The sequence below is a fragment of the Scyliorhinus canicula genome, chromosome 19 (assembly GCF_902713615.1).
Source record: "Scyliorhinus canicula chromosome 19, sScyCan1.1, whole genome shotgun sequence".
Taxonomy (NCBI): domain Eukaryota; kingdom Metazoa; phylum Chordata; class Chondrichthyes; order Carcharhiniformes; family Scyliorhinidae; genus Scyliorhinus; species Scyliorhinus canicula.
The window spans coordinates 2,859,703-2,881,266 of NC_052164.1; the positions used below are offsets into that span (position 1 = coordinate 2,859,703).

The 21,564-nt window shown below is 52.1% G+C and overlaps 1 protein-coding gene across 5 annotated transcripts in view; it reads right to left on the minus strand.

Moving 5' to 3' along the window:
- The window catches only part of LOC119953970 (trafficking kinesin-binding protein 1-like), a 71,828-nt gene extending 50,990 nt beyond the window's left edge, over positions 1–20,838 (minus strand). The window contains exons 1-5 of one of the 5 annotated variants that reach the window (XM_038778712.1): positions 20,556–20,838; positions 17,010–17,086; positions 15,382–15,498; positions 15,102–15,202; positions 6,147–6,255 (exon numbers count right to left, since the gene is read on the minus strand). In XM_038778712.1, coding sequence (XP_038634640.1) covers positions 6,147–6,255; positions 15,102–15,202; positions 15,382–15,498; positions 17,010–17,086; positions 20,556–20,643 — 492 coding nt within the window. In that variant the 5' untranslated portion in view covers positions 20,644–20,838. Of the gene's footprint in view, positions 1–6,146; positions 6,256–15,101; positions 15,203–15,381; positions 15,499–17,009; positions 17,087–17,847; positions 18,690–19,307; positions 19,330–20,555 lie in introns of those variants that run through there. The other 4 variants (XM_038778713.1, XM_038778710.1, XM_038778711.1 and 1 more) reach the window with 4 other exon arrangements.
- Between the last annotated feature and the right edge of the window lie 726 nt (positions 20,839–21,564).

Genomic DNA, 21,564 nt, shown 5'->3' on the forward strand with positions numbered 1-21,564 from the left:
GTGGGATGGGGGGGGTAGGTCTGGGAGGTGGCAGGGTGTAGGTAAGGAAGATCACAGAGTTCCAGTGCAAGGGTGTATGAAAGGAAAGAAAAATATTGCATTTGTGTAGCACCTTTCACGTCAGGACATCCCCTGCATGTTCTGAAATGTAGTCACTGTTGGATTTTGGGAAGCACGATTTCCAATTTCACCTCAATTAAACCGATAAAGAGCAAATAATCGACCGGCAGCTATCGATATTGATCATCGAAAGTAAGGCATCAATATTGATCATCGACCCCGAGGTATTAATATTGATAATCTCACACAAGATTTTAATATTGATAATATCACACAAGGTATTACTATTAATAATCTACGACAAGGAATTTTAAAAATTCATTTGTTACAGGATGTGAGCATTACTGGTTAGGCCAGCATTTATTTCCTGAGCCTAATTGTCCTTGAGAAGGTGGTGGTGAGCTGCCTTCTTGAACCGCTGCAGTCCACGTGGTGTAGGTACACCCACAGTGCTGTTAGGGAGGGGGTTGCAGGGTGTTGACCCAGCGACAGTGAAGGAACGGCAATATATTTCCCAGTCACGATGGTGAGTGACTTTGTGCCAGGTATGACTCCAAAGGCCAGCCTTTCCCCTGATTCCCATTGACTCCAGTTTAGCTAGGGCTCCTTGATGCCATACTCTGTCCTGGAGAACTACCTATCCTGGGAGGGAAATTTGCTACGGCTCTTCGGGGGGGGTTTAAACTAATTTGTCAGGGGGATGGGAAAACGAGCTGTAGTCCAGAAGCCAGTATTGAGAGTAGTGAGGGACTGAGGAGGGTATCAAGGTCGCAGGAGTGTACCGGCAGACAGAAAGGTGGGTTGAAGTGTGTCTACCTCAATGCAAGGAGCATCCAGAATAAGGTAGGTGAACTTGGAGCGTGGATTGGTACTTGGGACTACGATGTTGTGGCCATTACGGAGACATGGTTAGAACAGGGACAGGAATGGTTGTTGGAAGTTCCGGGGTATAGACGTTTCAGTAAGATTAGGGAAGGTGGTAAAAGAGGTGGAGGAGTAGCATTGTTAATCAAGGATAGTTTACTGGCTGCAGAAAGGCAGTTCGAAGGGGATCTGCCTACTGAGGTAATATGGACCGAAGTTAGAAATAGGAAAGGAGCGGTCACATTGTTAGGAGTTTTCTATAGGCCCCCAAATAGTAATAGAGACGTGGAGGAAGAAATTGCAAAACAGATTATGCATAGGTGTGGAGGTCTCAGGGTAGTTGTCATGGGTGCCTTTAACTTTCCAAATATTAATTGGAACCTCTATCGGTCGAACAGTTCGGATGGGGCAGTTTTTGTACAATGTGTGCAGGAGGGTTTCCTGACACAATATTTGGATAGGCCAACAAGAGGGGGGGCCACATTGGATTTGGTACTGGGTAATGAACCGGGCCAAGTGTTAGAATTGTTTGTGGGAGAGCACTTTGGAGATAGTGACCACAATTCGGTGTCTTTCACTATTGCAATGGAGAGGGATAGGGCCATACGGCAGGGCAAGGCTTATAATTGGGGGAGGGGTAATTATGATGTGATTAGGCAAGAATTAGGGAGCATAAGATGGGAACAGAAACTGTCAGGGAAAGGCACAAATGAAAAGTGGAGCTTGTTCAAAGAACAAATACTGTGTCCTTGATAGGTATGTCCCTGTCAGGCAGGGAGGAAATGGCTGTGCGAGGGAACCATGGTTCACAAAAGAAATTGAATGTCTTGTCAAGAGGAAAAAGGAAGAGTCTGTAAGGATGAGAAAACAAGGTTCAGTTGGGTCACTTGAGGGTCACAAGGTAGCAAGGAATGAGCTAGAAAAAGGGCTTAAGAGAGCTAGGAGGGGGCATGAGAAGTCCTGGGCGGGTCTGATCAAGGAAAACCCCAAGGCTTTTTACTCTTATGTGAGAAATAAAAGAATGACCAGGGTGAGGGTAGGGCCGGTCAAGGACAGTATTGGGAACTTGTGCATGGAGTCAGAAGAAATAGGAGAGGCGTTGAATGAATACTTTTCTTCAGTTTCACCAAGGAGAGGGCCATGTTTTTGAGGATGAGAGTGTGATACAGGCGGGTAGGCTGGAGGAGGTAGATGTTCTGAGGAAGGATGTATTGGCAATTTTGAAAAACCAGAGGGTTGACAAGTCCCCTGGGCCAGATGGGATATATCCAAGGATTCTTTGGGAGGCACGGGATGAGATTGCAGAGCCTTTGGCTTTGATCTTTGGGTCCTCACTGTCCAAGGGGATAGTGCCAGAGGACTGGAGAGTGGCGAATGTTGTTCCTCTGTTCAAGAAAGGGAATAGGAATGACCCTGGTAATTATAGGTCTGTGAGTCTTACTTCGGTGGTCGGTAAGTTAATGGAAAAGGTCCTGAAGGATAGGATTTATGACCATTTGGAAAGATGCAGCTTAATCCAGGGTAGTCAACACGGATTTGTGAAGGGTAAGTCTTGCCTCACAAATTTGATTGAATTCTTTGAGGAGGTGACTAAGTGTGTAGATGAAGGTAGAGCAGTTGATGTCGTATACATGGATTTTAGTAAGGCGTTTGATAAGGTTCCCCATGGTCAGCTCACAAAGAAAGTAAGGAGGTATGGGATAGAGGGAAATTTGGCCGATTGGATAAGTAACTGGCTATCACATAGAAGACAGAGGGTGGTGGTGGATGGAAAATTTTCAGACTGGAGACCAGTTACCAGCGGTGTACCACGGGGATCAGTGCTGGGTCCTCTGCTATTTGTGATTTTATCAATGACTTGGAGGAGGGGGCTGAAGGGTGGGTCATTAAATTTGCTGATGACACCAAGATTGGTGGAGTAGTGGATGAGGTGGAGGGCTGTTGTAGGCTGCAAAGAGACATTGATAGGATGCAGAGCTGGGCCGAAAAATGGCAGATGGAGTTTAACCCTGATAAGTGCGAGGTGATTCATTTTGGTAGAAAAAATTTGAATGCGGATTACAGGGTCAACGGCAGGGTTCTGAGGAATGTGGAGGAACAGAGAGATCTTGGGGTTCATGTCCACAGATCCCTAAAGGTTGCCACTCAAGTGGATAGAGCCGTGAAGAAGGTTTATAGTGTGTTAGTGTTTATTAACAAGGGGCTTGAGTTTAAGAGCCGCGGGGTTATGCTGCAACTGTACAGGACCCTGGTGAGACCACATTTGGAGTATTGTGTGCAGTTCTGGTCACCTCATTATAGGAAGGATGTGGAAGCATTGGAAAGGGTGCAAAGGAGATTTACCAGGATGCTGCCTGGTTTGCAGGATAGGTCTGATGAGGAAAGGTTGTGGGAGCTAGGGCTTTTCTCTTTGGAGCAGAGGAGAATGAGAGGCGATTTAATAGAGGTTTATAAGATGATGAGGGGATAGATAGAGTGGACATTCAGAGACTATTTCCTCGGGTGGATGTGTCTGTTACAAGGGGGCATAACTATAAGGTTCGGGGTGGGAGATATAGGAGGGATGTCCGAGGTAGGTTCTTTACTCAGAGAGTGGTTAGGGTGTGGAATGGACTGCCTGCTATGATAGTGGAGTCGGACACTTTGGGAACTTTCAAGCGGTTATTGGATAGGCACATGGAGCACACCAGAATGACAGGGAGTGGGACAGCTTGATATTGGTTTCGGACTATGCTCTGCACAACATCGAGGGCCGCAGGGCCTGTTCTGTGCTGTACTGTTCTATGTTCTACTCGGTCAAATGCTGCCTTGATGTCAAGGGCAGTCACTCTCGCCTCACCTCTGGCATTCAGCTCTTTTGTCCATGATTGAACCAAGGCTGTAATGAGGTCAGTAGCTGAGTGATAATATTAGATGAAGTATTAATATTGATAATCTACCACAAGTTATTAATATTGATAAAATCGCACAAGGTATCAATATTGATCATCTACCATGCAACGAAAGTAAGAAATCGGTTTATACATTGCATTTTATATTTGTGGCCGTAATGTTATTAAAAACCTGGCTTAAGGTATATCTTTATTGCAGTAATACTATTAAAGAATCTAGGTTAAGGTTCCAAACTGTATGTCTGTCACAGCTCTAATTAAGAGGTTGTAAAATAGAGCACCCGGAGGAAACCCACGCAGACACGGGGAGAACGTGCAGACTCCGCACAGACAGTGACCCAAGCCGGAATCGAACCCGGGTCCCTGAAGCAGGAGTGCTAACCGCTGTGCCACCGTGCCGCCCTTTAATTGGGGTCTGGTCGAGTACTGTAACAGTATTAATATTGATACTCTCACAAAAAGTATTAATAGTGATAATCTACCATGAGGTGTTAATGTTGATAAAATCACACAAAGTGTTAATTGGCTGGGACAACTGCATAACTGGCCTGCTCTTGTTCGATATAGTGGCCATGGGATCTTATTCATCCACCTTGGAGGACAGATAAACATCACCTACAACAGGTTAGCACTCTGTCAGTTTGACCTAACTCAAACACACAAACTAATGTGGGTGAATACAGGATGTGCCACTGATCCATCCCATTCCTCTTAGTTCTCAATTGCCTTACATCTGACATGACCACGATTTTTCTTCTTTATCTTAATTTCTATTGTCTTTTACATTCAGGATCTGTCTGCCCTGCCTTTTCCTTTTGAGGGAAAGTACCTTCATGACCTGAATCAATTCATTTTTGAAGTTAGCCCATTGTTCAGCTACAGTTTATCCGACAAGTCTTTGGTTCTAGTCTAACCAGCCCAACTCCGTTCTTGCCCCAATCTGAAAAAATATATATTTAGAGTACCCAATTCATTTGTTTTCCCAATAAAGGGCAATTTAATGTGGCCAATTCACCTACCCTGCACATCCATGGGTTGTGGGGGTGAGATCCATGCAGACACGGGGAGAATGTGCAAACTCCACACGAGTGACCGGGGCCAAGAGCAAACCCGGGTCTTCAAAGCCATGAGGCAGCAGTGTTAACCACTGCGCCGCCCTCTCTTGCCCCAATTTAGATGGTTTTCCCCCCGTTAATTAGTCTTACTCTGGATTACCCAATGTCCTTTTCTACCATCATCCTATACCTTATCATACAATGATCACTGTTTCCTAAATGTTCCCCCATTGACACTTGATCTATCTTACCCATCTCATTTCAAAGAACCTGGACCAGCAATGTCTCCTTTCTCGTTGGACTGGACAAAATCTGCTGTAGAAAGATTTCCCCTTGCTCCTTAACCATTAGCCCTGTCTATATTTGGGTGATTTAAGCACCCCATTATAACTGCTTGAGATATGTTTTTAATCATTGAATGTGGGTGTTGCTGGCTGGTATTAATTGCCCAGGTTTGAACTGAGTGGCATTTCAGAGGGTATTTGAGAGACAATCACATCACGGTGAGTCTGCAGTCACATCTCGGCCAGGCCAGGTAAGGACATCAGATTTTCTTCTGTAAAGAACGTGAGTGAATCAGATGGGTTTTTACAACACTGGTTTCATGGTCATCAATTGATTTTTATTCAATTCACGTTTCACCAATTGTCTTCTCAATCATCTGGTTGGAACCCAGGTCCCCGGAACTCCAGATCTATGGATCACTAGTCCAGTGACAATACTACTGCACCGCCATCTCCCCTTGTTGGCACCTTCCTGCAATTTTCCTGCAGATTTGTTCCTCTTTAAGGAATAAGGACTGATATATGGGGGACATAAAATGACGGCGGACCCTCACTGCGAGTCCTGGGGTCCCTCTGGCTAAGGTGAGTGAAATTACTTGAGGGATCATCGATATCCTGTTGAGTTCACATTGAGGCCACAATTGAGAAAACAGCACAGCCACATCCTTCCCATTATCGCCGAGACCAAGCATTCTCTGTGTCCCTTGGCTCTAGCAAAATTGACATGAACCAGACCCAAGAACATATACTGGCCTGTGCTGAATACACTGACCTGTGCGGAATACACACACTGGCCTGTGCTGAATACACTGACCTGTGCGGAATACACACACTGGCCTGTGCTGAATACACACACTGGCCTGTGCTGAATACACACACTGGCCTGTGCGGAATACACACACTGGCCTGTGCGGAATACACACACTGGCCTGTGCTGTGTTCCGGGCCCCGTGTGTACCCGTCTATGTATCAGTTGCAGGGTCAGTGGTTACCTTCTGTCTCATCGTCTGGTTCTCATCCTCCAAGCTGTGAAGTTTCTGGTGCAGGAATTCCAGTTGCAGATAATTCTGGAGGGAAATGGAAGATTCGTTCCTCCCTAAGCTGCAACGGAGAAATGGGAGAATAAATGTACAGCACAGGCTGCTGGTTGGCTATCCAGAGAATGTGAGTTTGTGCGAGTGTAAGTGAATGAGGAGATGCGAGTGTGAAAGGGGCAGGGCACGGGAGGAGGAAAAGGCCAGAGAAGGGAGGAAAGGGGGAAAGGTGGAGAGGAGAGGGAGTGAAAGGAATAGAGGAGCAGCAAAATGGGATTGGGTCAGATGTGGGTGTGGGGGTGGAGTGAGAGGCAGAGAGGTAAGGGGATGGGGCTGAGGGTAGTTGGGAAGGCAGAGAGGGGTTCTGATGACAGGCTGAGGGGGTAATCGGGTGGAAATGGGTTAGAAAAGAAGAGGTGATGGAGCTGGGAGGTGTTGGTGTGGGGTTGGTGTGGGATGGGAGGTGTTGGTGAGGGGTTGGTGTGGGCTAGGACGTGTTGGTGTGGCGTTGATGTGGGATAGGATGTGTTGGTGTGGGATGGGAGGTGTTGGTGTGGGATGGGTGGTGTTGGTGTGGGATGGGAGGTGTTAGTGTGGGATGGGAGGTGTTGGTGTGGGATGGAAGGTGTTGGTGTGGGCTGGGAGGTGTTGGTGTGGGATGGGAGGTGTTGGTGTGGGATGGGAGGTGTTGGGTTGGTGTGGGATGGGAGGTGTTGGGTTGGTGTGGGATGGGAGGTGTTGGTGTGGGATGGGAGGTGTTGGTGTGGGATGGGAGGTGTTGGTGTGGGATGGGAGGTGTTGGTGTGGGATGGAAGGTGTTGGTGTGGGATGGGAGGTGTTGGTGTGGGATGGGAGGTGTTGGGTTGGTGTGGGATGGGAGGTGTTGGTGTGGGGTTGGTGTGGAATGGGAGGTGTTGGTGTGGGTTGGGAGGTGTTGGTGTGGGGTTGGCGTGGGATGGGAGGTGTTGGTGAGGGGTTGGTGTGGGCTGGGACGTGTTGGTGGCGTTGATGTGGATAGGATGTGTTGGTGTGGGATGGGAGGTGTTGGTGTGGGATGGGTGGTGTTGGTGTGGGATGGGAGGTGTTAGTGTGGGATGGGAGGTGTTGGTGTGGGATGGAAGGTGTTGGTGTGGGATGGGAGGTGTTGGTGTGGGATGGGAGGTGTTGGGTTGGTGTGGGATGGGAGGTGTTGGTGTGGGATGGGAGGTGTTGGTGTGGGATGGGAGGTGTTGGTGTGGGATGGTGTGGGATGGGAGGTGTTGGTGTGGGGTGGTGTGGGATGGGAGGTGTTGGTGTGGGGTTGGTGTGGGGTTGGTGTGGGATGGGAGGTGTTGGTGTGGGCTGGGAGGTGTTGGGTTGGTGTGGGATGGGAGGTGTTGGTGTGGGGTTGGTGTGGAATGGGAGGTGTTGGTGTGGGTTGGGAGGTGTTGGTGTGGGGTTGGTGTGGGATGGGAGGTGTTGGTGTGGGGTTGGTGTGCGCTGGGAGGTGTTGGTGTGGGGTTGGTGTGGGATGTGTTGGTGTGGGATGGGATGGGAGGTGTTGGTGTGGGATGGGAGGTGTTGGTGTGGGGTTGGTGTGGGATGGGTGTGTTGGTGTGGGGTTGGTGTGGGCTGGGAGGTGTTGGTGTGGGGTTGGTGTGCGCTGGGAGGTGTTGGTGTGGGGTTGGTGTGGGCTGGGAGGTGTTGGTGTGGGTTGGTGTGGGATGGGAGGTGTTGGTGTGGGGTTGGTGTGGGATGGGAGGTGTTGGTGTGGGGTTGGTGTGGGGTTGGTGTGGGGTTGGTGTGGGATGGGAGGTGTTGGGTGTGGGGTTGGTGTGGGTTGGTGTGGGGTTGGTGTGGGGTTGGTGTGCGCTGGGAGGTGTTCGTGTGGGGTTGGTGTGGGGTTGGTGTGGGGTTGGTGTGGGCTGGGAGGTGTTCGTGTGGGGTTGGTGTGGGGTTGGTGTGGGGTTGGTGTGGTGTTGGTGTGGGGTTGGTGTGGGATGGGAGGTGTGGGTGTGGGGTTTGGTGTGGGATGGGGAGGTGTTGGTGTGGGGTTGGTGTGGGATGGGAGGTGTTGGTGTGGGGTTGGTGTGGGATGGGAGGTGTTGGTGTGGGGTTGGTGTGGGATGGGAGGTGTTGGTGTGGGGTTGGTGTGGATGGGGATGTTGGTGTGGGGTTGGTGTGGGATGGGAGGTGTTGGTGTGGGGTTGGTGTGGGATGGGAGGTGTTGGTGTGGGATGGGAGGTGTTGGTGTGGGTTGGTGTGGGATGGGAGGTGTTGGTGTGGGGTTGGTGTGGGATGGGAGGTGTTGGTGTGGGGTTGGTGTGGGGTTGGTGTGGGGTTGGTGTAGGGTTGGTGTGGGATGGGGTGTGTTGGTGTGGGGTTGGTGTGGGAGGGAGGTGTTGGTGTGGGGGTGGTGTGGGATGGGAGGTGTTGGTGTGGGGTTGGTGTGGGGTTGGTGTGGGGTTGGCGTGGGGTTGGTGTGGGATGGGAGGTGTTGGTGTGGGGTTGGTGTGGGATGGGAGGTGTTGGTGTGGGGTTGGTGTGGGTTGGTGTGGGATGGGAGGTGTGGGGTTGGTGTGGGATGGGGGTGGTGTCGGGTTGGTGTGGGTTTGGTGTGGGGTTGGTGTAGGGTTGGTGTGGGCTGGGAGGTGTTGGTGTGGGGTTGGTGTGGGAGGGAGGTGTTGTGTGGGGTTGGTGTGGGATGGGAGGTGTTGGTGTGGGATGGGAGGTGTTGGTGTGGGGTTGGTGTGGGATGGGGGTGTTGGTGTGGGGTTGGTGTGGGATGGGAGGTGTGGGGTTGGTGTGGGGTTGGTGTGGATGGAGGTGGTTGTGGGGTTGGTGTGGGGTTGGTGTGGGGTTGGTCTGGGGTTGGTGTGGGGTTGGTGTGGGGTGGTGTGGGGTTGGTGTGGGATGGGAGGTGTTGGTGGGGTTGGTGTGGGATGGGAGGTGTGGGGTTGGTGTGGGATGGGGGTGTTGGTGTCGGGTTGGTGTGGGTTTGGTGTGGGGTTGGTGTAGGGTTGGTATGGGCTGGGAGGTGTTGGTGTGGGGTTGGTGTGCGCTGGGAGGTGTTGGTGTGGGGTTGGTGTGGGATGGGAGGTGTTGGTGTGGGGTTGGTGTGGGGTTGGTGTAGGGTTGGTGTGGGTTGGTGTAGGGTTGGTGTGGGTTGGTGTGGGGTTGGTGTGGGGTTGGTGTAGGGTTGGTGTGGGGTTGGTGTGGGGTTGGGAGGTGTTGGTGTGGGGTGTTGGTGTGGGATGAGAGGTGTTTGTGTGGGGTTGGTGTGGGATGGAGGTGTTGGTGTGGGGTTGGTGTGGGATGGGATGGTGTTGGTGTGGCGTTGGTGTGGGATGGAGTGTGTTGGTGTGGGGTTGGTGTGGGATGGGAGGTGTTGGTGTGGGGTTGGTGTGGGTTGGTGTGGGGTTGGGAGGTGTTGGTGTGGGATGGGAGGTGTTGGTGTGGGGTTGGTGTGGGGTTGGTCTGGGGTTGGTGTGGGGTTGGTGTGGGATGGGAGGTGTTGGTGTGGGTTGGTGGTGTGGGAGGTGTTTGTTGGTGTGGGCGTGGTGTGCGCTGGGAGGTGTGGTGGGGATTGGAGGTGTTGGTGTGGGGTTGGTGTGGGGGTTGAGTGTCGCTGGGAGGTTGTGGTGTGGTGTTTGGTATGGGATGGGAGGGTTGGCTGTAGGGTTGGTGGGGGTTGTGTGGGATGGAGGTGTTGGGTGGGGGGGGGTTGGTGGGATGGGGCGGGTGTGGGGGTTGGTGTGGGATGGGGAGGTGTTGGTGTGGGGTTGGTGTGCGCTGGGAGGTGTTGGTGTGGGTTGGTGGGGATGGGAGGTGTTGGTGTGGGGTTGGTGTGGGATGGGGGTGTTGGTGTGGGGTTGGTGTGGGATGGGAGGTGTTGGTGTGGGGTTGGTGTGGGATGGGAGGTGTTAGAACATAGAACATAGAACACTACAGCGCAGTACGGGCCCTTCGGCCCTCGATGTTGCGCCGACCTGTGAAACCATCTGAAGCCTATCTGACCTACACTATTCCATTTTCATCCATATGTCTATCCAGTGACCACTTAAATGCCCTTAAAGTTGGCGAGTCTACTACTATTGCAGGCAGGGCGTTCCACACCCCTACTACTCTCTGAGTAAAGAAACTGCCTCTGACATCTGTCCTATATCTCTCACCCCTCAATTTAAAGCTATGTCCCCTCGTGTTGGTCATCACCATCCGAGGAAAAAGACTCTCACTGTCCACCCTATCTAACCCTCTGACTATCTTATATGTCTCTATTAAGTCACCTCTCAGCCTTCTCCTCTCTAACGAAAACAACCTCAATTCCCTGAGCCTTTCCTCGTAAGACCTTCCCTCCATACCAGGCAACATCCTAGTAAATCTCCTCTGAACCCTTTCCAAAGCTTCCACATCCTTCCTATAATGTGGTGACCAGAACTGCACGCAGTACTCCAGGTGTGGCCGCACCAGAGTTATGTACAGCTGCAGCATGACCTTGTGGTTCTGAAACTCAATCCCCCTGCTTATAAAGGCTAGCACACCATATGCCTTCTTAACAGCCCTATTAACCTGGGTGGCAACTTTCAGGGATTTATGTACCTGGATGCCGAGATCTCTCTGTTCATCTACACTACCAAGAATCTTGCCATTAGCCCAGCACTCTGCATTCCTGTTACCCCTTCCAAAGTGAACCACCTCACACTTTTCCGCATTAAACTCCATCTGCCACCTCTCAGCCCAGCTCTGCAGCTTATCTATGTCCCTCTGTATCCTATAACATCCTTCAGCACTATCCACAACTCCACCGACCTTCGTGTCATCTGCAAATTTACTAACCCATCCTTCTACACCCTCTTCCAGGTCATTTATAAAAATGACAAACAGCAGTGGCCCCAAAACAGATCCTTGCGGTACACCACTAGTAACTGAACTCCAGGATGAACATTTGCCATCAACCACCACCCTCTGTCTTCTTTCAGCTAGCCAATTACTGATCCAAACCGCTAAATCACCTTCAATTCCATACTTCCTTATTTTCTGCAATAGCCTACCGTGGGGAACCTTATCAAACGCCTTACTGAAATCCATATACACCACATCAACAGCTTTACCCTGATCCACCTGTTTGGTCACCTTCTCAAAAAACTCAATAAGGTTTGTGAGACATGACCTACCCTTCACAAAACCGTGTTGAGTATCGCTAATCAACTTGTTCTTTTCAAGATGATTATAAACCCTATCTCTTATAACCTTTTCCAACATTTTACCCACAACCGAAGTAAGGCTCACAGGTCTATAATTACCAGGGTTGTCTCTACTCCCCTTCTTGAACAAGGGGACAATATTTGCTATCCTCCAGTCTTCCGGCACTATTCCTGTCGACAAAGACGACATAAAGATCAAGGACAAAGGCTCAGCAATCTCCTCCCTGGCTTCCCAGAGAATCCTAGGATAAATCCCATCTGGCCCAGGGGACTTATCTATTTTGACATTTTCTAAAATTGCTAACACCTCCTCCTTTTGAACCTCAATTCCATCTAGCCTGGTCGACTGAACCTGAGTGTTCTCCTCGACAACATTGTCTTTCTCCAGTGTAAACACTGACGAAAAATATCCATTTAATGCTTCCCCTATCTCCTCTGATTCCACACACAACTTTCCACTACTATCCTTGATTGGCCCTAATCTTACTCGAGTCATTCTTTTGTTCCTGATATACCTATAGAAAGCCTTAGGGTTTTCCTTGATCCTATCCGCCAACGACTTTTCGTGTCCTCTCCTCGCTCTTAACTCTCCCTTTAGGTCCTTCCTGGCTAACTTGTAACTCTCAAGTGCCCTAACTGAACCTTCATGTCTCATCCTAACATAAGCCTTCTTCTTCCTCTTGACAAGTGCTTCAACTTCCTTAGTAAACCACGGCTCCCTTGCTCGACAACTTCCTCCCTGCCTGACAGGTACATACTTATCAAGGACACGCAGTAGCTGTTCCTTGAAAAAGCTCCACATTTCGATTGTACCCATCCCCTGCAGTTTCCTTCCCCATCCTATACCTCCTAAATCTTGCCGAATAGCATCATAATTGCCTTTCCCCCAGCTATAATTCTTGCCTTGCGGTATATACCTATCCCTGCCCATTGCTAAAGTAAACATAACCGAGTTGTGATCACTATCACCAAAGTGCTCACCTACATCTAAATCTAACACCTGGCCGGGTTCATTACCCAGTACCAAATCCAATGTAGCCTCGCCCCTTGTTGGCCTGTCTACATACTGTGTCAGAAAACCCTCCTGCACACACTGCACAAAAACTGACCCATCTATAGTACTCGAACTATAGTATTTCCAGTCAATATTTGGAAAGTTAAAGTCCCCCATAACAACTACCCTGTTACTCTCGCTCCTGTCAAGAATCATCTTTCCAATCCTTTCCTCTACATCTCTGGGACTATTCGGAGGTCTATAGACAACTCCCAACAGGGTGACCTCTCCTCTACTGTTCCTAACCTCGGCCCATACTGCCTCAGTAGACGAGTCCTCAAGCGTCCTTTCTACCGCCGTAATACTTTCCTTGATTAACAATGCCACACCCCCCCCTCTTTTACCATCTTCTCTGTTCTTACAGAAACATCTAAATCCTGGAACCTGCAACAACCATTCCTGTCCCTGCTCTACCCATGTCTCCGAAATCGCCACAACATCGAGATCCCAGGTACCAACCCATGCTGCAAGCTCACCCACCTTATTCCGGATGCTCCTGGCGTTGAAGTAGACACACTTCAAACCAGCGTCCTGCTTGCCGGTGCCCTCTTTCGAACTTTTAACCCTATCCCTGACCTCACTACTCTCAACATCCTGTACACTGGGACTACAATTTAGGTGTTGGTGTGGGGTTGGTGTGGGGTTGATGTGGGGTTGGTGTGGGGTTGGTGTAGGGTTGGTGTGGGATGGGAGGTGTTGGTGTGGGGTTGGTGTGGTATGGGGTGTGTTGGTGTGGGGTTGGTGTGGGATGGGAGGTGTTGGTGTGGGGTTGGTGTGGGATGGGAGGTGTTGGTGTGGGATGGGAGGTGTTGGTGTGGGGTTGGTGTGGGATGGGAGGTGTTGGTGTGGGATGGGAGGTGTTGGTGTGGGGTTGGTGTGGGGTTGGTGTGCGCTGGGAGGTGTTGGTGTGGGGTTGGTGTGGGATGGGAGGTGTTGGTGTGGGATGGGAGGTGTTGGTGTGGGATGGGAGGTGTTGGTGTGGGATGGGAGGTGTTGGTGTGGGGTTGGTGTGGGGTTGGTGTGGGGTTGGTGTGGGGTTGGTGTGGGATGGGAGGTGTTGGTGTGGGGTTGGTGTGGGGTTGGTGTGGGATGGGAGGTGTTGGTGTGGGGTTGGTGTGGGATGGGAGGTGTTGGTGTGGGGTTGGTGTGGGATGGGAGGTGTTGGTGTGGGGTTGGTGTGGGATGGGAGGTGTTGGTGTGGGGTTGGTGTGGGGTTGGTGTGGGGTTGGTGTGGGATGGGAGGTGTTGGTGTGGGGTTGGTGTGGGATGGGAGGTGTTGGTGTGGGATGGGAGGTGTTGGTGTGGGGTTGGTGTGGGCTGGGAGGTGTTGGTGTGGGGTTGGTGTGGGATGGGAGGTGTTGGTGTGGGATGGGGGTGTTGGTGTGGGGTTGGTGTGGGATGGGGGTGTTGGTGTGGGGTTGGTGTGGGGTTGGTGTAGGGTTGGTGTGGGATGGGAGGTGTTGGTGTGTTGGTGTGGGGTTGGTGTGGGATGGGAGGTGTTGGTGTGGACTGGAGGTGTTGGTGTGGGGTTGGTGTGGGATGGGAGGTGTTGGTGTGGGGTTGGTGTGGGATGGGAGGTGTTGGTGTGGGGTTGGTGTGGGATGGGAGGTGTTGGTGTGGGGTTGGTGTGCGCTGGGAGGTGTTGGTGTGGGGTTGGTGTGGGCTGGGAGGTGTTGGTGTGGGGTTGGTGTGGGATGGGAGGTGTTGGTGTGTTGGTGTGGGGTTGGTGTGGGGTTGGTGTAGGATTGGTGTGGGATGGGAGGTGTTGGTGTGGGGTTGGTGTGGGGTTGGTGTGGGATGGGAGGTGTTGGTGTGGGGTTGGTGTGGGTTGGGAGGTGTTGGTGTGGGATGGGAGGTGTTGGTGTGGGGTTGGTGTGGGATGGGAGGTGTTGGTGTGGGGTTGGTGTGCGCTGGGAGGTGTTGGTGTGGGGTTGGTGTGGGCTGGGAGGTGTTGGTGTTGGGTTGGTGTGGGATGGGAGGTGTTGGTGTGTTGGTGTGGGGTTGGTGTGGGATGGGAGGTGTTGGTGTGGGATGGGAGGTGTTGGTGTGAGGTTGGTGTGGGATGGGAGGTGTTGGTGTGGGGTTGGTGTGGGGTTGGTGTGGGATGGGAGGTGTTGGTGTGGTGTTGGTGTGGGGTTGGTGTGGGGATGGTGTGGACTGGGAGGTGTTGGTGTGGGGTTGGTGTGGGATGGGAGGTGTTGGTGTGGGGTTGGTGTGGGATGGGAGGTGTTGGTGTGGGGTTGGTGTGGGGTTGGTGTGGGGTTGGTGTGGGATGGGAGGTGTTGGTGTGGGGTTGGTGTGGGGTTGGTGTGGGCTGGGAGGTGTTGGTGTGGGATGGGAGGTGTTGGTGTGGGGTTGGTGTGGGATGGGAGGTGTTGGTGTGGGGTTGGTGTGGGGTTGGTGTGGGATGGGAGGTGTTGGTGTGGGGTTGGTGTGGGCTGGGAGGTGTTGGTGTGGGATGGGAGGTGTTGGTGTGGGGTTGGTGTGGGATGGGAGGTGTTGGTGTGGGATGGGAGGTGTTGGTGTGGGGTTGGTGTGGGATGGGAGGTGTTGGTGTGTGGTTGGTAGGTGTTGGTGTGGGGTTTGGGATGGATGGGGAGGGGTTTGGATGGATGGGTGGGTGCTGATGTGGGATGTGTGGTGGGCTGGGACAGGGTCAGGCTGGGAGGTACTCACGGGTTGTATGTGGCTAAATCAGGCTCGGTATCCTCTGACGTGTTGGTGTAGAGATGGAGAAGATCATCCCTCATACAGACCTCGTGTTTCAGTTGTGCGACCTGTGAAATGAAAGGAAACAACTTGAGGATCTGTGGCTGAGATTGAAACAAGGTGCGAAAGTTCACCGTGTCTTTTATCTTTCACTGTCACTGAATCTGATCTGTTTGAGGTTTTGTTTTCAGAGTACATATTGGGCAGAACACAAGTGGGGAGCTGTGTCCCGGACGCTCAGCCTCACCTCTTCATTAATATGCTGGAGTTCCTGCTGAAGATACTCGTTGTTCTCTCTCAGAATTCGGTTCTGTTTGAGGAGGGATTGTCCAATCCGGGCGGCCAGCTCCACATCGCGTTCTTTCTGAAATCACACCAACATTACTCAGCTTGGAACTCAAACCGAACGGAACAACAGACACAGAACAAAGAGCAGAGATAGTTCAGGAATGATATACTCACAAACCACAAATATACAGTTCCACACACACTGACTCTCACTGGGGTACAGTTCCACACACACTGACTCTCACTGGGATACAGTTCCACACACACTGACTCTCATTGGGATACAGTTCCACACACACTGACTCTCACTGGGGTACGGGTACCACACACACTGACTCTCACTGGGTTACAGTTCCACACACACTGACTCTCACTGGGATACAGTTCCACACACACTGACTCTCACTGGGATACAGTTCCACACACACTGACTCTCACTGGGATACAGTTCCATACACACTGACTCTCCCTGGGGTACAGTTCCACACACACTGACTCTCACTGGGGTACAGTTCCACACACACTGACTCTCACTGGGATACAGTTCCACACACACTGACTCTCACTGGGATACAGTTCCACACACACTGACTCTCACTGTGATAGAGTTCCACACACACTGACTCTCACTGGGATACAGTCTCACACACACTGACTCTCACTGGGGTACGGGCCCCACACACACTGACTCTCACTGGGGTACAGTTCCACACACACTGACTCTCACTGGGGTACGGGTCCCACACACACTGACTCTCACTGGGGTACAGTTCCACACACACTGACTCTCACTGGGATACAGTTCCCCACACACTGACTCTCACTGGGGTACAGTTCCACACACACTGACTCTCACTGGGGTACAGTTCCACACACACTGACTCTCACTGGGATACAGTTCCACACACAGTGACTCTCACTGGGGTACAGTTCCACACACACTGACTCTCACTGGGATACAGTTCCACACACACTGACTCTCACTGGGATACAGTTCCACACACACTGACTCTCACACGGATACAGTTCCGCACACACTGACTCTCACTGGGATACAGTTCCACACACACTGACTCTCACTGGGATACAGTTCCACACACACTGACTCTCACTGGGGTACAGTTCCACACACACTGACTCTCACTGGGATACAGTTCCACACACACTGACTCTCACTGGGGTACAGTTCCACACACACTGACTCTCACTGGGATACAGTTCCACACACACTGACTCTCACTGGGATACAGTTCCACACACACTGACTCTCACTGGGATACAGTTCCACACACACTGACTCTCACTGGGATACAGTTCCACACATTGACTCACTGGGATACAGTTCCACACACACTGACTCTCACTGGGATACAGTTCCACACATTGACTCTCACTGGGATACAGTTCCACACACACTGACTCTCACTGGGTACAGTTCCACACACACTGACTCTCACTGGGATACAGTTCCACACATTGACTCACTGGGGTACAGTTCCACACAAACTGCCACCCCTGCCAAGGGGTAATAGCTGATTTTTGACACTGCTGCCACGGGTAATAAAGAGAATCTCGCTGCAGCCTCACCTCCTCCAGCAAGTGTGTGACAGCCTCGATGTCATGGTAAGTCTTTGTCACCTGGCCCACTCTCTCCGCACAAAGAACTGTGAAAAGCAGAAAGTGATCAGCACACTCGTCCCACCACCCACAGCCTCCGCCTATCCCCACCTCCCCTTCCCCTCCTCTCCACTCCCCTTTAATCCCTCCTGCAGATTTGAGTGGTTGTTCTGCCAGGAGCCTGAGGACTGATGGCTCTGGTGTCTATCCTCACTCTCTTTCCCTCCCTTCCTCATGTCACTCACAGAGTGACAGTGCCACAGGCTCGTACATCAGCTTTTCTTCAAATTCATTCAAATTGCTCAGGGCTGCTCTCCTGGACTATTCTGTGCAGTTCTGGTCCCCACCCTCGGGAATATGGGCAGGATGTCCCCCACACTGACGGGTAAACCAGCATCAACCACTCCGGCATCAACAGCCCCCGAAAGTCAGGAATTCTCCAATTTCTCGGGGGCTAGGTTGATGCTGGAGTGTTTGGTGTCGCTCCAGCCAGCGGCGAAGAGCTGGCATGAGTTCGCCCGTGCGCGGAACGGCCAGTGTGATCTCGCGCATGTGCGGACCGGCCGGCCTGATCCTGCGCATGCGAGATCCGGCCGGCGTATTTCCGCGCATGCGCGGGGGTTCCCTCACTCCAGCCCCCAGGCAATATGGTGGAGCACTACAGGGGCCTGGCGCGGAGGAAAGAATGCCCCCCACGGAACCCCCAGCCCGCCCGCAGATCGATAGGCCCCGATCGCGGGCCAAGCCACCGTGGGGGCCCCCCCATCCGGGGTCAGATCCCCCCCCAGGACCACCCCCGCTCACTTACCTGCCAGGTCCCGCCGTGTGGGAGGTGAGTAATTCACGCCGGCAGGTCTGGCCAAAACATTACGGCCACTCCGCCCATCAGAACCCGGAGAATCGCTGTCAATGGCCCCCGACTGGCACGGCGGGAATCCTGCCAGCCCCCGAAAAACGGCGCCGGAGAATAGGGCAGCTGGCGTCGGCGCGAGGTGGCGGAATTCACGACTCTCCCGGGGGATTCTCCAACCCGGCACAGGAGAATCCCAGCCCTTGTCTCTCAGAGAATTTAGGGATACGGGGAGCGGGCAGGGAAATGGAATTGAAGCCATGATGGTACCGACTGGTGGAGCAGGGCCGATCGGCCAAATGACCTGTGGAAGTGTCGTTTTTCAGATGGGGTATTAACCCCTGGCCACATCTGTCCTGTTAAAGATCCCATGGTCACCAATCAAAGAGCCGTGACAGCCGAGGAGGAGGTTATTCTGCCCATCAATTAATGCCATTTCCATGCAGCAATCCAATCAGTTCCATTCCCAGCTCTATGCCCATAATCCTGCAGGGGTATTTTCCTGAATAGCCAAACAATTTCCCTTTGAAACCATTCCTCGGCTCCACCCACCACCCCCTGGTGGGCAGTGAGCTCCAGTTAATAAGAACGTAAGGACCAGGAGGAGCGGCCACAAATTCCTGTGAAGCTGCTCAGGAGCAGGGACCTTGGTGTAAATGTTCTCTCCTTTGCCCAGTGGTAAGAGGATGAGATTAGCTGACCCATCACAGGCCAGGGGACTGATCCCGGGGGTGGGGGCAGTAAAGGCAGCTGCGTTAACGCTTCGAGAGACACAAAGCCTTCCCAGCCCTCCCCTCGCGTCCCGTACTGTTACCGGACGTGCCAAGCAGCACGTTCTACCCAGTTACACCATCCACCCAGTGCAAGATGCAGCCTCCTCGTCCTCCGTCACTAATGCTCTCGGAAGGTCACGTCTTTGTTCTATTAATTGGACTTTATTTTCACACAGAGAGTCTGACGGTCATTTGTAAAATAAGGAGTGACAGCTCGGATTTAACCCTTTGAGTCCCAAACCCCTCGCCACTTCACCCCATTCCGCCACACTTTAACTTATTGTAACATTAACCCTTTGAAGATGCTCTCTGCGGACGGCATTGTGTCCCACTGGCCAGGACCATCCAGACCCAATCCCTGGATCTTTGACCCTGGCCAGTGTCACAATCTGACTGCTGTTCCTGGAATAATGAAGTGGGGGAGGGGGGGGCGTTAGAATTTTGACTGCAAAGGGATCCTAACAGCAAAAACAAATTACAATAAAAGTATAACCGGACAGACAGGTTAAGATCAACCTCGGGATTGGATTCAGGCAAAACAAATGCCCATCAGGCCTCAACCTTGTAAAATCTTCCACGTTCCTTCACTGTCGCTGGGTCAACACCCTGCAACTCCCTCCCTAACAGCACTGTGGGTGTACTTACACCACATGGACTGCAGCGGTTCAAGGTGGCAGCTCAGCACCACCTTCTCAAAGGCACTTAGTGATGTGCAGCACAGTAGCACTGTGGTTAGCGCAGTTGCTTCACAGCTCCAGGGTCCCAGGTTCCATTCCCGGCTTGAGTCACTGTCTGTGCGGAGTCTGCACGTTCTCCCCGTGTCTGCGTGGGTTTCCTCCGGGTGCTCCGGTTTCCTCCCACAGTCCAAAGATGTGCGGGTTAGGTGGATTGGCCATGATAAACTGCCCTTTGTGTCCAAAAACCCACACCCTCTACATCACCTCCACAACCACCACCTCCCTCACATCCTGCCCCCTCCCTTATACCCTCCACCCTCCCCAACACACGTAGCTCCCCCCTCCATTACCTACACAACCCCCACCCTCACACCCTCCATCCCTCCTCAGCTCCCCCTCCATTACCCACACAACCCCCTCCCTCACACCCTCCATCCCTCCTCAGCTCCCCCCTCCATTACCCACACAACCCCCTCCCTCACACCCTCCATCCCTCCTCAGCTCCCCCCTCCATTACCCACACATCCCCCTCCCTCACACCCTCCATCCCTCCTCAGCTCCCCCCTCCATTACCCACACAACCCCCTCCCTCACACCCTCCATTCCTCCTCAGCTCCCCCCCTCCATTACCCACACAACCCCCTCCCTCCCTCCTCGCACTCTCCACCCTCCCTTGCACCTTCCACCTTCCCGCAATCTCACTCTTCAGTCTCCCTTGCACTCTCTCTCCATCCTTGCACTCTCCACACTCGATTGCATCTTACATCTTTCCTCGCACCCTTCATCTCTCGCACCCTCCCTCTCCCTCGTACACTCACCCTCCACCTACTTTCCCACCCTCTCATTCCCCACCCCCCCCCCCCCCCCCCCCCACCACAAACAGAGCCGTCACACATCACTTCACAGATTGGAGGGACACGGCCGAACCTATGGGATTCTGACTATTGCAGAGACTCCGTGGGTCCCGTAAACGATCAATTCTCATCAGGTTCCCCTTCCCCATTGTGAATTTCAGTGACGCTGTAATTGAGGGACAATTGGCAGAGGTTCTGACCGGGCGCAGGGTGTCCTTAATATCGACAATTCATTTCCCTCACCAAAGAGTTTCCAAATTGCAAAGTGTTCCTGATACAAAACTCTCCCAGAAAATGGCTGAGCTCACAAATGGCCACTGAACAGAATGTGAGTACGCTGGACCCCCTCTGCCACATCGTACCTTCCCATATGTCACATTGCACCTCAGCACAGACAGTGTCGTCCTCAGCCACACCATTCTGATTGTCTTCACTACTCCACATTTCCATGCCGAGGATTTCCCAGCTCTATGCAGTTTGAGCCAATTCTGATGGTAATATTCACATCTTGAATCCCAAACACAGCTCCGGGTTCTATAAAAACAACCTGTCCTTAACACAACGTAAACACTCGTTCACTGGCAATCCCGAGTTTGGAAATATCTGTTGATCTTCCTGCCAATCACTGACTGTAAGCTCAGTTCACGGCTGAGCCCGTCTTATATACGTGTCAGATCCAATAAGACCCAACTGGCAACCCAGAGCAAATCAAGGGGGAGGCAGCTCGAGAACACAAGAGCTTTATTTCAAACAAACCTCCATTCTTTGGTGTTAATCATCTCTAATTATTCCCCAGAGTTGAAAAGTTTGTTCTCGGGAAATAATGAGAAGAATGTTATTCTAAAATTGGAATTATTATTCTGTGGGTCCCAGCCCAGCCCCTGCAGATTGGGGAATGGTAGATTCCTTTGCCCATGTTACTGTAAATCACGGAATTTGGGCAGATCGTACCCACCCGAGCGAGACCACAACGAAAATATCCCCTCAATGCCCCCACCAGAGTAGTCACGGACACTCATCAATGTGTTCAAATGGTTCAGAGGACAGAGGTTTATTTTAAAAGTCACAATTTTCTTTACATAATCCCTTGTCACAATTTCCTCAGGTTCCACCGGGTTCCACCCTCAAAGACCCTCTCGCCACCCGTCCCCCTGTATTGTCCCTGCCCCCCTCTCTCGCATTATCACCCCGCCCCCCTCCCTCTGTATAGTCCCTGCCCCCCTCTCTCGCATTATCACCCCGCCCCCCTCCCTCTGTATAGTCCCTGCCCCCCTCTCTCGCATTATCACCCCGCCCCCCTCCCTCTGTATAGTCCCTGCCCCCCTCTCTCGCATTATCACCCCGCCCCCCTCCCTCTGTATAGTCCCTGCC